This window comes from Cucurbita pepo, chromosome 1 (assembly GCF_057944985.1).
Source record: "Cucurbita pepo subsp. pepo isolate OVF chromosome 1, ASM5794498v1, whole genome shotgun sequence".
NCBI lineage: Eukaryota > Viridiplantae > Streptophyta > Magnoliopsida > Cucurbitales > Cucurbitaceae > Cucurbita > Cucurbita pepo.
Genome location: NC_141798.1, coordinates 16732767 through 16745818, shown reverse-complemented (window position 1 = coordinate 16745818; position 13052 = coordinate 16732767). Strand labels below are relative to the sequence as shown.

Below are 13052 nucleotides of genomic sequence, written 5' to 3'. Positions count from 1 at the left end.
ATAAAATGTTCGATTGGGTGAAATTTTCAGAAAATTGAAAAATTTTGGGTCGGTTTGCTGGTTGACATTCTTTTTTTTTGGTCGAGTCAGTTTAATGAACTAAATTATTATTATAAAGTTTAAAATATTTAATTTTAGTTATTAATGAATATTTTTTTTAAAATTTAAAATTTTAGTGAAAAATTAAAAAATTGTAATTTTTAATTTTTGAATTATGAAAAATGGAATAATACTATTAAGAAACACATAAATTTAATTATATTTAGGTTCACTTTTTGACTGTCAAATTACCTTTTTAGGCTTTTTAAGCTAATCTATGGTCTGCTCCATCCCGAAGAACAAACACTCTGATTCGTCACATTGTAACGGGACGCCGCCCACTGGGTTCCTCTGTCGTTTTTCTCTTGATTCTTCCTGGTTTTGCGTTCTCGCATTCCCTTCAGATTTCGGAGCCGTGAACTGGATAGCTCCGAGCATTTTTTCTGAGGGAATACGAGAAGCTCCTTCATTCTGCAGTTTTAAATTTTGGTTTCTGTTTATCGGAAGAATTTCCGCAACTCAATCTTTTGAGCTCGTTCTTTGAGGTACAGTTCTTAATTTTTTGGTGTTGGAGCATTACGCATGGAGGTTTTTTGTTGTTCTGAAGGATAATGGAGTGATTTTGTTTGGTTTTATTGAGAAATTATTGAGTTCTTTTGTTTCCATATTGGTATGCATTTATTTCGTTTATTTACTGAGTTCGTATTGAGAATGGAGGCGAAATGAGAGTTGAAGTGGCTGTTAATGGATTCTGGTTGAGTTTTGTGGTTGCAGACATTTATCGAACTGACTGTTTTCTTTTGTGGATTGTGTAGATCGAGCGACAGTTTTGAAGCATTTGAATCGAATAAGAGTTTTATTCAAGGTTTTCGGATATTTGGATTCAATTATCGTGGTTGCATTATTCGTCGAAATAACTAATGGAAGGCGCTTTGAATCTTCTTGGAGGCGTAACTATTTGCTCTGCCTCTTCGAGTAGAACATTGCGTTGCCAACCTTTATCATCTCAGCAGCTTCATTTTGTGTCATCCATTGCGCAAAGTGCTGGATTGTACACAAATAGCAAACGATTATCCTGTAGACGTGTGCGTTCGACAGTCAGATGCGAGGGGAGGCTTGCAGATGTAATTGATAAAAAAGTGACTGAGTTTAGAAGTTCTGGTGAAACTGAGCAACAGTTTACATGTGTCATGAAGTTTGGTGGCTCATCAGTGGCTTCTGCAGAGAGAATGAGGGAAGTTGCTGAACTTATACGCAGTTTCCCTGAAGAGCGGCCAGTGATTGTTCTCTCGGCCATGGGAAAGACAACCAACAAACTTTTGCTGGTACGCAGTTTATTACCCAATTTCTCTCCTCTTTTTTGCTTTTTGAAGAAGGAAGTATTTTCGTTCAATACATATCCATCATGGTTGATAGGAACTCTCTGCTAATTTATAGGCTGGAGAAAAGGCTGTTAGCTGTGGCGTTAATAATGCATCAGATCTTGAGGAGTTGCAATTCATAAGATATTTGCATCTGAAGTAAGAAATTTGAGTTCTTTAATCCCCTTCTGAATAATCTCGTATATCGTCCTCACAGGGCGTTGTCATGTTTATAGGACTGCAGATGAGCTTGGTGTAGACAGGTCTATTGTTGCAAGTAAGCTCTCTTTCGATCCTGAAGCCTGTTAGTTAAATAGTTCATATTCTTGCTGCCTATCTTTTTTTCCTCCAGCTTGACACTTCTTATCGATTCTGTCGGTTATTCTCAGAAATTAGAATAAATTTTAGGTTGGTGGGGACCCATGTGAGAAAGTAGAGAGTATTGAGAAATACTAAAGTAATAGTCCTTAGGAACTAGGAATATTCTATTTTCTTTTCCAATTAGATATAGGCAAGAAGAATGACATAAACAACTTAATGTTGAGCATGGGAATGGGCAGATTATTTCTTCTTTCATATTCTTGGTGTGTAAATATTGAATCTACTGAGGATCTTATTGAGAAGTTATTGAGTTAATACACATTGCAGAGCATCAGCTAGCAGTTCTCTGCATCTGAAAGAAAAATCAATATTTATAAAATGACAAAGTAGTTGTTCAACTTGCTTTTATGCTTGTTGAGAGTTTTCAAGAGCACCTTGAATTAAGATGCACAGATTGTGGTTTATCTGGAGCTTTCTAATCTAGCATGTAGTTGTTTTGTTGTCCTACAATCTAATGACTAACTATATACTCGTTCTCCCTACTGCCCAGTTTAACTAACTGTATACTTGGGCTCCACACAATTTTCACATGCAATCATTCTCCCATACCCACACCCCTCCTTACTGGCTTTTATGTATATACACCTTCATAATCAGAGGCCCATCAGCACAGCGGTATCTAGAATTTTCCTGTTGAAGTGATAGTGATTAAGTTTTCTAAGTGTTAAGTTTAGCTCGGTAGTATTTCTTGATTGGTCTGCCTTGTTTAAATATTTGCATACGATACTTTTTTTATATTCGTCTGGCCTTGGAGTATGTTGGAATATGCGAGCATGATAATGTAAAATACCTTTACGTTAGAAGGGGGGATCTTCATCTAATGGCTTGAATTTATATCCCCTTTGCATGTTCCCTTGTGAACAGTCTATTGCAGTTCCTACTGATTCGTTTCCTATGGATATTGGGACCATAAATCATAAAATGGGCATTAACATTGTGAATAGTATGAAATTTATACTTTTAGATGTTACAGCAATAATTTTATGATCTTAATTAATTATTTTATTTATTTATTTATAATTACGTTGCAGATCACCTTGATGAATTGGAGGAACTTCTCAAGGGAATTGCTATGATGAAAGAATTGACCCTTCGAACAAGAGATTACTTAGTTTCCTTTGGGGAGTGCATGTCCACAAGGATTTTTACTGCATATTTAAGTAGGATTGGTGTCAAAAGCCGTCAAGTATGCTTCTGTTCTTTCTAATATTGAATATATTTGACACGTCAAGCCCTTTCTATAACTCAAAAATAGTTCAAGTACTTCCATGTACATTTAACCTTTAGTGTTGGGTATAAACTAACAGAAAAAATAAAGTATTTACCTGTTAGTTGAAGTATTTCCAGTAGGTATTGGATTACCAAAGTTTAGGTATTGGTTTATTATCATTTTTCCGTTAGTAATCCAAACCTTACTGAAGTTATCACTTTCTCTTGGGAAAAAGTAGGGGTCTTTTTGTGCTTAATTGGCACGTTAGAGTGAGCCACAATCATGAAGCCTAAACAAGCAATTTTTGCTGAAATTTTAGGATAAAAAAAGAAAACAAAAGAACTGGGAAGACAAATTCTTAAAAAGAGCAAACAGTTATGGGTTGACCATTTAGAATCAGACCAGACTCCTTCCTGAAGGAGAAATTATCCAAGAAATTAAGATGTCTTTCAGTATACCCCCTACTAGTCACTGTTATTATTTTAAAAGGTTTAAAAAAAAAGGAACTCCAAATCTCATATAGAAGACTATTATTTCCCTTTTCACCTTCAAAACTTAATATGCTTTCTGAAATTTTATTGTGGTTTCCATCATCAGAAGAGTTGAATGAGGGTAAGCTAGCCCGAACACTCATCGATAACAAAAAAAAAAAAAAAAAAAAAGAAGAAAAGAAAAAAAAGAAAAAAAGAGCTTTCCAGTATTCTTTAATCAATCATTATTTACGATGACAATTTTTTGTAATGTCTGCTCTTGTAGTATGATGCATTTGAAATAGGATTCATCACCACAGATGACTTCACAAATGCTGACATTTTGGAAGCAACCTATCCTGCTGTTGCAAAAAGGCTACTTGGTGATTGGATTTCTGATCCTGCTATTCCTATTGTTACTGGTTTCCTCGGAAAGGTGTTTAAATGAACCATTTTACTTTATTGTCTGTATGTTTTGAAGGATTGGATCTTTTATAGTCTTGAAGATAATGCAATCAGGAGACTTATTCTTTTCTAGAATTTTTTTTTTTAATGCAATCGTTTTTCTTCTTCAATTTAAGGGCTGGAGATCAAGTGCAGTGACTACGTTGGGAAGGGGTGGTAGTGACTTGACTGCTACTACCCTAGGCAAAGCACTTGGATTGCGAGAGATTCAGGTTGCAGCATATTCTTAAATAAATTTTGGAAATGCAGTTTCTTGTTTTGAGTTAAATTTTTATCATTCGTTTAGAAGAATGCTTCTATTTTTTTTCCCTTTCTTTTCAAAGTTATAGATATTAAATTAAGTTTGTGCTTTGCAGGTCTGGAAAGATGTTGATGGTGTTTTGACATGTGACCCTAACATACATAAAGGTGCAGAACCTGTTCCCTTTTTGACTTTTGACGAGGCAGCTGAACTTGCTTATTTTGGTGCTCAGGTAATACTTAATTCTACTCCAACCATTCCTCATACTGTAATTTGCACTTTTCAGAGGCTTTTACATAGATAAGAATTAATGGGCTTTTACATAGATAAGAATTAATGGACAACGAAGGCTTCGATTGGTGTATATTATTGTCATGAAATTTATTACTTTCTATTGTTTGATTATCCGATGTGTATAAGTTGTTGGCTGATCACCACCTTGGTCTCCTTTTGGTTCACCCTTTTCTTTTTCTTTTCTTTGTAGGTCCTGCATCCACAATCAATGCGACCAGCTCGGGAGGGTGATATTCCCGTTCGGGTGAAAAATTCGTACAATCCTCAAGCTCCAGGTACTCTCATCACCCGAAGCAGAGATATGAGCAAGGTTTGTACTAAGATTTCTTGAAAAAGAACTAAAGCTGTATAGAAGACTTGAAACTAGCTGTAACTTTTCATATTCTCAATCACAGGCATTACTAACAAGCATTGTTTTGAAACGCAATGTAACCATGTTGGATATCGTTAGCACTCGCATGCTCGGTCAGTTCGGTTTTCTTGCCAGGGTATGGAGATGATCATTTCTTTTCCCAGTGCCCTGAATTATTGCTATTTTTCATTGATATCTTTTTTTTCCCTCTTCTTTTAAATACAGGTGTTTGCAATCTTTGAAGATTTGGGCATATCAGTTGATGTGGTTGCTACCAGTGAAGTCAGTTTATCTCTGACCTTGGATCCATCGAAGCTTTGGAGCAGAGAGCTCATACAGCAGGCAAGCGTATGAACCTATATATTCTAAATTTTAGTTTAGAACTACGAAACTATTTTATTGTATGTTTTTACATATTTCAAGTTTTACGTATTCATATTTAATGTTAACACTTATGGGCCTCTGTTTTCTTAAAATTATTGTTATCTATAACTTTATTTCAAGTTTTTATTTTTATTTATTTAATTTAAATTAATTATTCTTGTTAACTAATCTACTATATGTTCTAATTTTGGTTTAGAACTATGAAACTATTGTATTGTATGTTTTAACATATTTCAAGTTTTGCGTTTTCATATTTAATGGTTACACATTATGGGGCTCTGTTTTCTTAAAATTTTTGTTATATATAACTTTATTTATTTGTTTATGTGTATGTTAGTTGTCACTTCACTCGAACAATGTCTTTTTGTTCATCTTGCATGAAGGTGATTGAGAGACTTATTGTCCTTTGTAAAACACAGTAACATGTGTTGTATGAATATTTATTAAGCTAGTCTTGTTACTTTACTCCCCATTTGTCATTTATGTTCAACAATAAGAATTTCAGCAGACCTTGCTCAGCTGATTTTATATTATATCCAATTGGCAGGAGCTTGACCACGTAGTGGAAGAACTTGAGAAAATTGCTTTTGTGAAACTGCTTCAACATAGATCAATCATTTCACTCATTGGAAATGTTCAAAGGTCATCACTGATACTGGAAAAGGTGCTGCATCTAGTTACCCCACTGATTGATCACATGCACTTAAATTTTATGCTCATCTTCTAGCCCCTTCATTTGAATCATATTTAAAATCATAGCCTAAATTTTTTTAAAACGTTTTATTTTTGGCCTTTTTGTTCATCAAACTGGCCTTTTGACCTTGTTCTTCTCGGTTGAATGTTTATGGATTTTATCCAATTTCCGAAGAAGAATTCTCTTAAGTAATCGACCTGATGTTGAGGTTTTCAAGCATCATTGTTGCTTGTTTCTAATGCACAACTTTTTGGCAGGCATTTCGCGTTCTTCATACCAATGGTGTAAATGTTCAAATGATATCCCAGGGTGCTTCTAAGGTTTCTTCTTCTCTTTATACTTCAAATAGAAAATGCATTCTTATGCATGCAATCACTTATCCATCAAAGAAGTGCATCTTAGGGTGTCGCATTAGAGTTCATATTTGAAATATCGTCGTGATTACCTCGAGGTGGCCTTGACTGTAAGAACTTAATATATTACCGTCATTACTATGGGTTGGTCTAGTTCATGGACAACGTAAATTATATAAAGAGCTTAGAGGAAATGAGTTTAAGTCATGCTGATCACTTATCTATGATTTATTATCCTACAAATTTCTTTGGTAACAAAATGTGTTGAGTCAAATACTTTTTCCATGATAATAGTTGAGAATAGTTAAAGGTGCATAGATACTCAAGTTCTGAATTGAAGAATTATGTAAGAAACTTATCGAAAATAATTTTTTAGTCTCCTAGAACTCTGCTCGTGAAGTCTCCGTATAAGATTAGTGGAATAAACTTCGAGCATAAGGAGTAGTCCGTAATACGTCGACTATACACACATAAAAGATATCGTTGTGATCTAGTGACTAGACCAAATAAGAAATTGCTGTTCTGTTTTGAAAGTATTTGTATGTTCACAATGATCAATTGTGCTATCCTCTGGACAGGTCAACATCTCATTGATCGTAAACGACAGCGAAGCAGAGCAATGCGTTCGGGCTCTCCATTCGGCCTTCTTCGAGACCGACAAACTCACATTAGATAGAGAACGCACATCTCAAAATGGTTCAGTCTAGCTAGCAACAGAGGCCATTTTTAGTTGCGAGAAGGTGTATTTTTCGACCATATTACGAGGAAGGAGCAAATCTAAGCAATCGGTATGTAATAATTATTGTCGAAATCGAGCAAGTCGAGTTAGTTTCTTCCATTAGTTTCATTAGGTAGACTACTGCAGCTCTAAGTGTAGTATTCAGCCGATTCAGAAAAAGAAAATAGGATCATGGTTTATGGTGTACGCTAAGCTTCATTAGTGTTTTATTTACTTTTATATGGCCTAGTTTGTCTCTTGAGATATGCTAATTAATATGAATTAGTAAGCTAATAAGTGTACGTCTAAAGCCAAAACGAGCATACCTCAATAATAATTAGCATGTACTTGGTCGAACTTTTAAATTTTTATACACCATGACATTCTTATGTATGCGTCCTTTTCTACTCTTTTAATGTTGAATTGAAAATATTAGATGAATTGAAAATATTAGATGCTATTGTTTTGTGTTATACTTTATCTTTGTATTAATAAAATCGTGGCATTCTTATGTGTTCTTAATTTTTAGGTTAAATTATGAGTTTAGTTCTTAAATTTACTATATGTATTTATTTGTTCTATGATCTAAAATTTTGATTTTATTTAATAAGTTTTTGAACGTTGATTTCTAAATACATGTCTTTTTAAAATTTACTGTAGAATTTTGAATATTTTTTATTTTTGTATTTAGTAAATATATATATTTTTAAATAGTTCGAAAATTCAAAAACTAAATTTGTAATTTTGAAAAAATGATCGAAAAATGTTTAAAATAATATAACCTTCTTTGTCTTTCTTGGCAACGGTCAAAATTAGACCAATATTCTTACCGTTGAAATTCATGCTCTGACTTTGTTATATAAAAAATTAAAAATAAAATTCATATAGTTTGAGGGTTATATTGTAACAATGGTTATAGTTTGTGAATAATTTTGTACGTTTTGTAAGACTTTAATCGTAATTTTGTGTTTATTTAGGAGTCTTATTTATAAATTTAAATATTTATAGGGATGATCATAGAAAATGCCGTGTATAGAATATTGTCACTCATATATCTATGCATAATTAAATAAGTGTGATATAACCTTTAATTTTTTTATTGATAAATAATGTTAAATTGTAATTAAAATAATAAAAAAAATTAAATAATTGATTACGAGACTTTAAAACATAAATTTTAACTTATTCCTTATTTGACTTGATGGTTTAGTTGCTTTCACAACTTCAACACTAATGTCAATTCCTTTTATATTTTATTTTTTCTTTTCTATGAACGATCAAAGTCGGTGGATTATTAAAATAATTAGTGAAAAATTCAGCGCTTATAAAAAATATTCATCCAATATATTCCATTTTCACTTCTAAAAAAAAAAAACAACACGAACAATTTGGTTGTAGAGATGTTCACGACATACAAAGCTTTTTCTATCATTGTCTTTTACCTCTCGTTTTAATCTCTATTCCCGTGAAATTTCATATTTAATTTTGTGGGTATTATTGCGGGATCCGCCGTAGATTTTTTTTTTTTCAATTTCAAATTTTAATATATATTTGTTTAAAAATAAACCTTTCTTTCAAATAATTTTTATTTTTGAATAATATAATTTATGTTAAAATGGCAAAACAATTTGATAAATCTAATAATATTTTATAAAAAAATTAAAAAAATATATTTAAAAGAATAGGTTAATTAAATGAATATAGGAAAATGTATGTTCGAAAGAAAATGATAAATATTGTTCATAATTATGATTAAAACAAAACATACTAAAAAAAAGTTAAATCATAATTAAAAAAAAAAAAACATTTGATTTAGACATTAATTAAACCTGAAATAAGACAACGTAAGATTATACTCATAATTCGCATTCAAGATTCAATCGTAGCCGTTGATTATTGGAACCGTCAAAAAAGGACAAAGTCCTATAAAGGCCACTTCATAATTTGGAGTCACCAATGACCGTCCATTTCTCGCGTGTGTCCCACGCGACTTCGGGCAGCGTCATAGCTGCCCGTTGACTATAAAAGCAACTACCCATCTCAAACCCCATTTCTCCATTTCAGAGAAAATCAGAGCCATTGGGCGTTTCAGGGATCCGTTTCTGAGCGAGAAAAAAGCGAGGTTCCTCTTCTAGGGTTGCTTCATTTTCTTCTCCATTGTTGGAATTTTGCTTTGATTTGTTCTGCTCCAAGTTCCATCTCCCATGGCGCTCTCTGATAGACCCTCTCGTCAATCTCTGATCCCCAGCTTCCTTTATTCTTCACCTTCTTCCACTCGCACTCTGCCTATTAAGAAGATGCTTCAGTCTTCATCCACTTTTGATGCGGTTTCCTCTTCTCCTAAGACCTTTGTTATTCCTGCCCCGAGTGAGCCGTCTAAGAAGATTGAGTTGTACTCGCCGGCGTTCTACGCTGCTTGTACTTTTGGTGGGATTCTCAGCTGTGGTCTCACGCATATGACTGTTACTCCTCTCGATTTGGTTAAATGCAATATGCAGGTTTGATTCGCTTCGATTTGTGATCAGTTTTCTGCTTGTGTTTGCGTTTCCGATTAGGTTGCTTATGTTTGTGTTTGGAGATTTTGAAATGTTTGTCGTCGTTTTCTGATTCATTTCTATTCTGATCAGATCTGTTGGTTTTCTCGCTTTGTTAGGAGGTTCTTGTTTTTTGTTTTTTTTTCTTTTTTCGGTGGTGGTTGAATTTTGTATGGATCAGATCTAGAACTTGGGCGATATATTTTAGGAATAGTCTAGTTATGAATTTTCTAATTAAGTTGTTAATGTCAGTGTTATGTTTTTTCAGATCGACCCTGCGAAATACAAAAGCATTTCGTCTGGTTTTGGAATTTTGCTTAAGGAGCAGGGTGTGAGGGGTTTCTTTAGGGGTTGGGTGCCTACCCTTCTTGGCTACAGTGCTCAGGGTGCTTGCAAGTTTGGTTTCTACGAGTTCTTTAAGAAGTATTACACTGATATTGCTGGACCTGAGTACGCTGCTAAGTACAAGACCTTGATCTACCTTGCTGGCTCTGCATCGGCTGAGGTGATTGCTGATGTTGCACTTTGCCCTTTCGAAGCAGTCAAGGTTCGGGTTCAAACTCAGCCTGGATTCGCTAGAGGGCTAGCGGATGGACTTCCCAAGTTTGTCAAATCTGAAGGAACTCTAGGGTACGTGACATGACAGGAGGAAATATTTCTGGATGTAATAATGGATTGATGAGTTACAACTCGTTTGTAATTGCAGGTTGTACAAGGGTATTGTTCCACTCTGGGGTCGCCAGATTCCATGTAAGTTAAAAAAGAAAAATTCTTATCTGTAACTTCTATGTGCTTATTTTGTTCCTATTGCTTTTTCTTGGAATGAATGATCGTGTTTTCTCGCACATACATAACAAACTTGGAACTATGAAGAATTATACTTTAAAATTGATATGCTTAGCTATCACTACAAGCACATTCCTATAATTCAAGATTTTACAAGATTATAGGAATGTGCTAAGCATATACTTGTGGTTTTCGAAATGGGGAATCTATGCCCCTTTGGGGCAGAAGCTTGATCCCGTGGAGATGTTTTGCCATCCCTAGCTGGGGCCATGGATTGTAGTTGGCAATATTTTTCATTTGTTGATGATTAGGAAGTTGCTTCTGTTCATAGATGCTTGGCCGTTAATATATAATGTCTACATCATTGTCTGGTACACCTAATTGCAGTTGGAATTCCTTGGTAATTTTTGTTGTTGTTTGATGGCGATGTACGATTTTCTGGAGTTTTGTATTGTCTCTGCATTTTCTGTATCTTCAAGTGGAGATTTCAGAAAAATTATTTTGAAGATATTCTTTAATTTGACTTTCAGTTACTTTGATTGTTCTTTTTTTTTTTTTTTTTTTTTTTTTTTTGGACAAAAGATAAGAATCATCCCTATCCCCAACCATTTAAGTATGGGGGTTGCTAATTGTTTTACACAATTTACTCTCAAGTCATCTTTTTTTTTTTTTTTTGGACAAAAGATAAGAATTCATCCCTATCCCCAACCATTTAAGTATGGGGGTTGCTAATTGTTTTACACAATTTACTCCCAAGTCATCTGGGGTCTGCAAACGTTGTACCACAATGGTTGAAGGAATTGGAATTTTATTCTCCCTCAGAACAACTTTTCCTCGTGTCTGTGGCAGAGAACAGTGTGTGCATATGGCGATGTTTTGATGTCGCAATATTGCTTAACTTTTATTCTCCCCCACTATGGTAGTAGGATGTGGGGGGAGATCCCTAAATTGATTAGGATAATAGTTTGTGCATATGGCGATGTTTTGATGTCACAATGTTGCTCAACTTTTATTCTCCCCCACTATGGTAGAAAGATACGGGGGGATCCCTAAATTGATTAGGAGAACTTTCTAACTGTCATCATTCGATATGTGCTTGAGTTTCATACAACATGGTTGTCCAGTGAATGAGCCAATGGCATAAATCTGTTTTTTTTTTTTCTTTTCTTTCTATTCTTTGATTTTATATTGTCGTCAAAGCTCAATTTTCTTTTGTTATTTGACCTTGTTCAAAGTATCCTAAAAGAAAAGAAAATTCCATTTGATCACGATTCAGTGATTGGATTTAAAAGCCTAAATTGTGAAGTAGATTGTGGTTTGCAAAGCATAGTATTCTCGGTTTGTTTTAATCAACAAGCTGTGATTTTATCTTGTTCGCAATCTTTTGCTTTTTGCTTTTTTATTTTTTTTATTTGCTATTCTTAATGATCAGTGCTTTTCTTTCAGACACAATGATGAAGTTTGCTTCCTTCGAGACAATTGTCGAGATGATATACAAGTATGCCGTTCCCGCACCAAAGGACCAGTGCAGCAAATCTCTCCAGCTTGGTATTAGTTTTGCTGGTGGATATGTGGCTGGTGTTTTCTGTGCTATTGTGTCTCATCCTGCTGATAATCTCGTGTCTTTCCTCAACAATGCCAAAGGAGCAACTGTTGGAGACGTGAGTGCTGCATCCTTTTGGACGGAGTTATACTTGGTTTGCATTCTATTTGTTGTTTCATTACTTTTGGGTTTTCATGGTGCAGGCTGTCAAGAAGCTCGGATTATGGGGTCTCTTCACTCGTGGTCTACCCCTCCGTATCGTCATGATTGGAACTCTTACTGGTGCTCAATGGGGCATTTACGATGCATTCAAAGTGTTCGTTGGACTGTAAGTTCATCCCATGGCTAATACCTTTATCCTGATTTTCCTCCATTCGTTTAAGAGCTGTCACTCACATTGACACTTTCTTTCGACCAGGCCTACTACTGGTGGTGTTGCTCCTGCTGCCCCCACACCTTCTGCTTCTGAGCTTGCAAATGCGTGAGATTGATGCTCGATCCATCGATCATCCGGAGTTTTGTTGTTTTTACGAGTTGGGGAGAAACCTCTCCATAGAATTGAATAAACATAACCTTAGAATGATGATATGCTTATAGTCGTCGAAGCCAGAAGAATTTCTTCATAGAATGGATGATGGACGCTTTTCCATTCGGTATCGGTTTCCTTTTTTTTCCTCGGAATTCATTGAATTTGTTGGGGATGGTTTTGATCTCATCCTTAGCTTGGAATACTTGTTTGTAGTAGTTCATAATTCAGATAGAGATTTGCAGTTTGATGGCTTAAGAACCATGAGCATATGATATGAGGATGTATTTTGTACCCATGTCAGGAACAAACTTTCTGCCAAATAAACTGACAGATGATGGGTAAACAAAGATTTGGCCCAGTTTTCATTTCATTACTTATTGCTATTTTGGTTAGCTATAGTGTGAAGCCTTATAACCCTATTATATATATATATATATATATATATATATATATAATAGGGTTGAAAATCATGAAGCTTTTCCACATTTGATTTAGTTCATTGACAACTTCAATGATTGCATCAATCAGTGTTTGTCTATTGGTTCACCAAAGGATCAAATGACTTAAAAGCCTTTTTGAAGGACCTTTAGAATATAAACTTGCCTATTAATTATAAATATGTTGAGAGACTTTTCAGTTAAACCCTTCAAAGTCATTTTTTTGAATAATACATCTTATTTTAAATAATAATAATAATA

At 34.4% G+C, this 13052-nt stretch overlaps 2 protein-coding genes across 3 annotated transcripts; both read left to right on the top strand.

Annotated features, from left to right (window-relative positions):
• The first annotated feature begins 320 nt into the window (after positions 1-320).
• On the top strand, positions 321-7355 carry LOC111808020 (aspartokinase 2, chloroplastic). Of its 2 annotated transcripts, none has more exons than XM_023693792.2 (14): positions 321-584; positions 855-1364; positions 1477-1559; positions 1637-1677; positions 2813-2967; positions 3748-3897; positions 4043-4138; positions 4283-4399; positions 4652-4771; positions 4857-4949; positions 5039-5155; positions 5745-5861; positions 6149-6211; positions 6823-7355. In XM_023693792.2, exons 2-14 carry the CDS (start codon positions 960-962, stop codon positions 6949-6951), a joined length of 1686 nt encoding a protein of 561 aa, XP_023549560.2. In that variant the 5' UTR covers positions 321-584; positions 855-959; the 3' UTR covers positions 6952-7355. The 2 variants fall into 2 exon arrangements, with proteins under 2 accessions (XP_023549560.2, XP_023549552.2); XM_023693784.2 differs by having other exon boundaries at positions 5039-5161.
• A 1646-nt stretch (positions 7356-9001) lies between these two features.
• LOC111803546 (mitochondrial phosphate carrier protein 3, mitochondrial) lies at positions 9002-12724 on the top strand. The gene is made up of 6 exons (XM_023688006.2): positions 9002-9460; positions 9765-10126; positions 10203-10246; positions 11729-11943; positions 12029-12153; positions 12244-12724. Exons 1-6 carry the CDS (start codon positions 9167-9169, stop codon positions 12308-12310), a joined length of 1107 nt encoding a protein of 368 aa, XP_023543774.1. The 5' UTR covers positions 9002-9166; the 3' UTR covers positions 12311-12724.
• Positions 12725-13052: the final 328 nt, after the last annotated feature.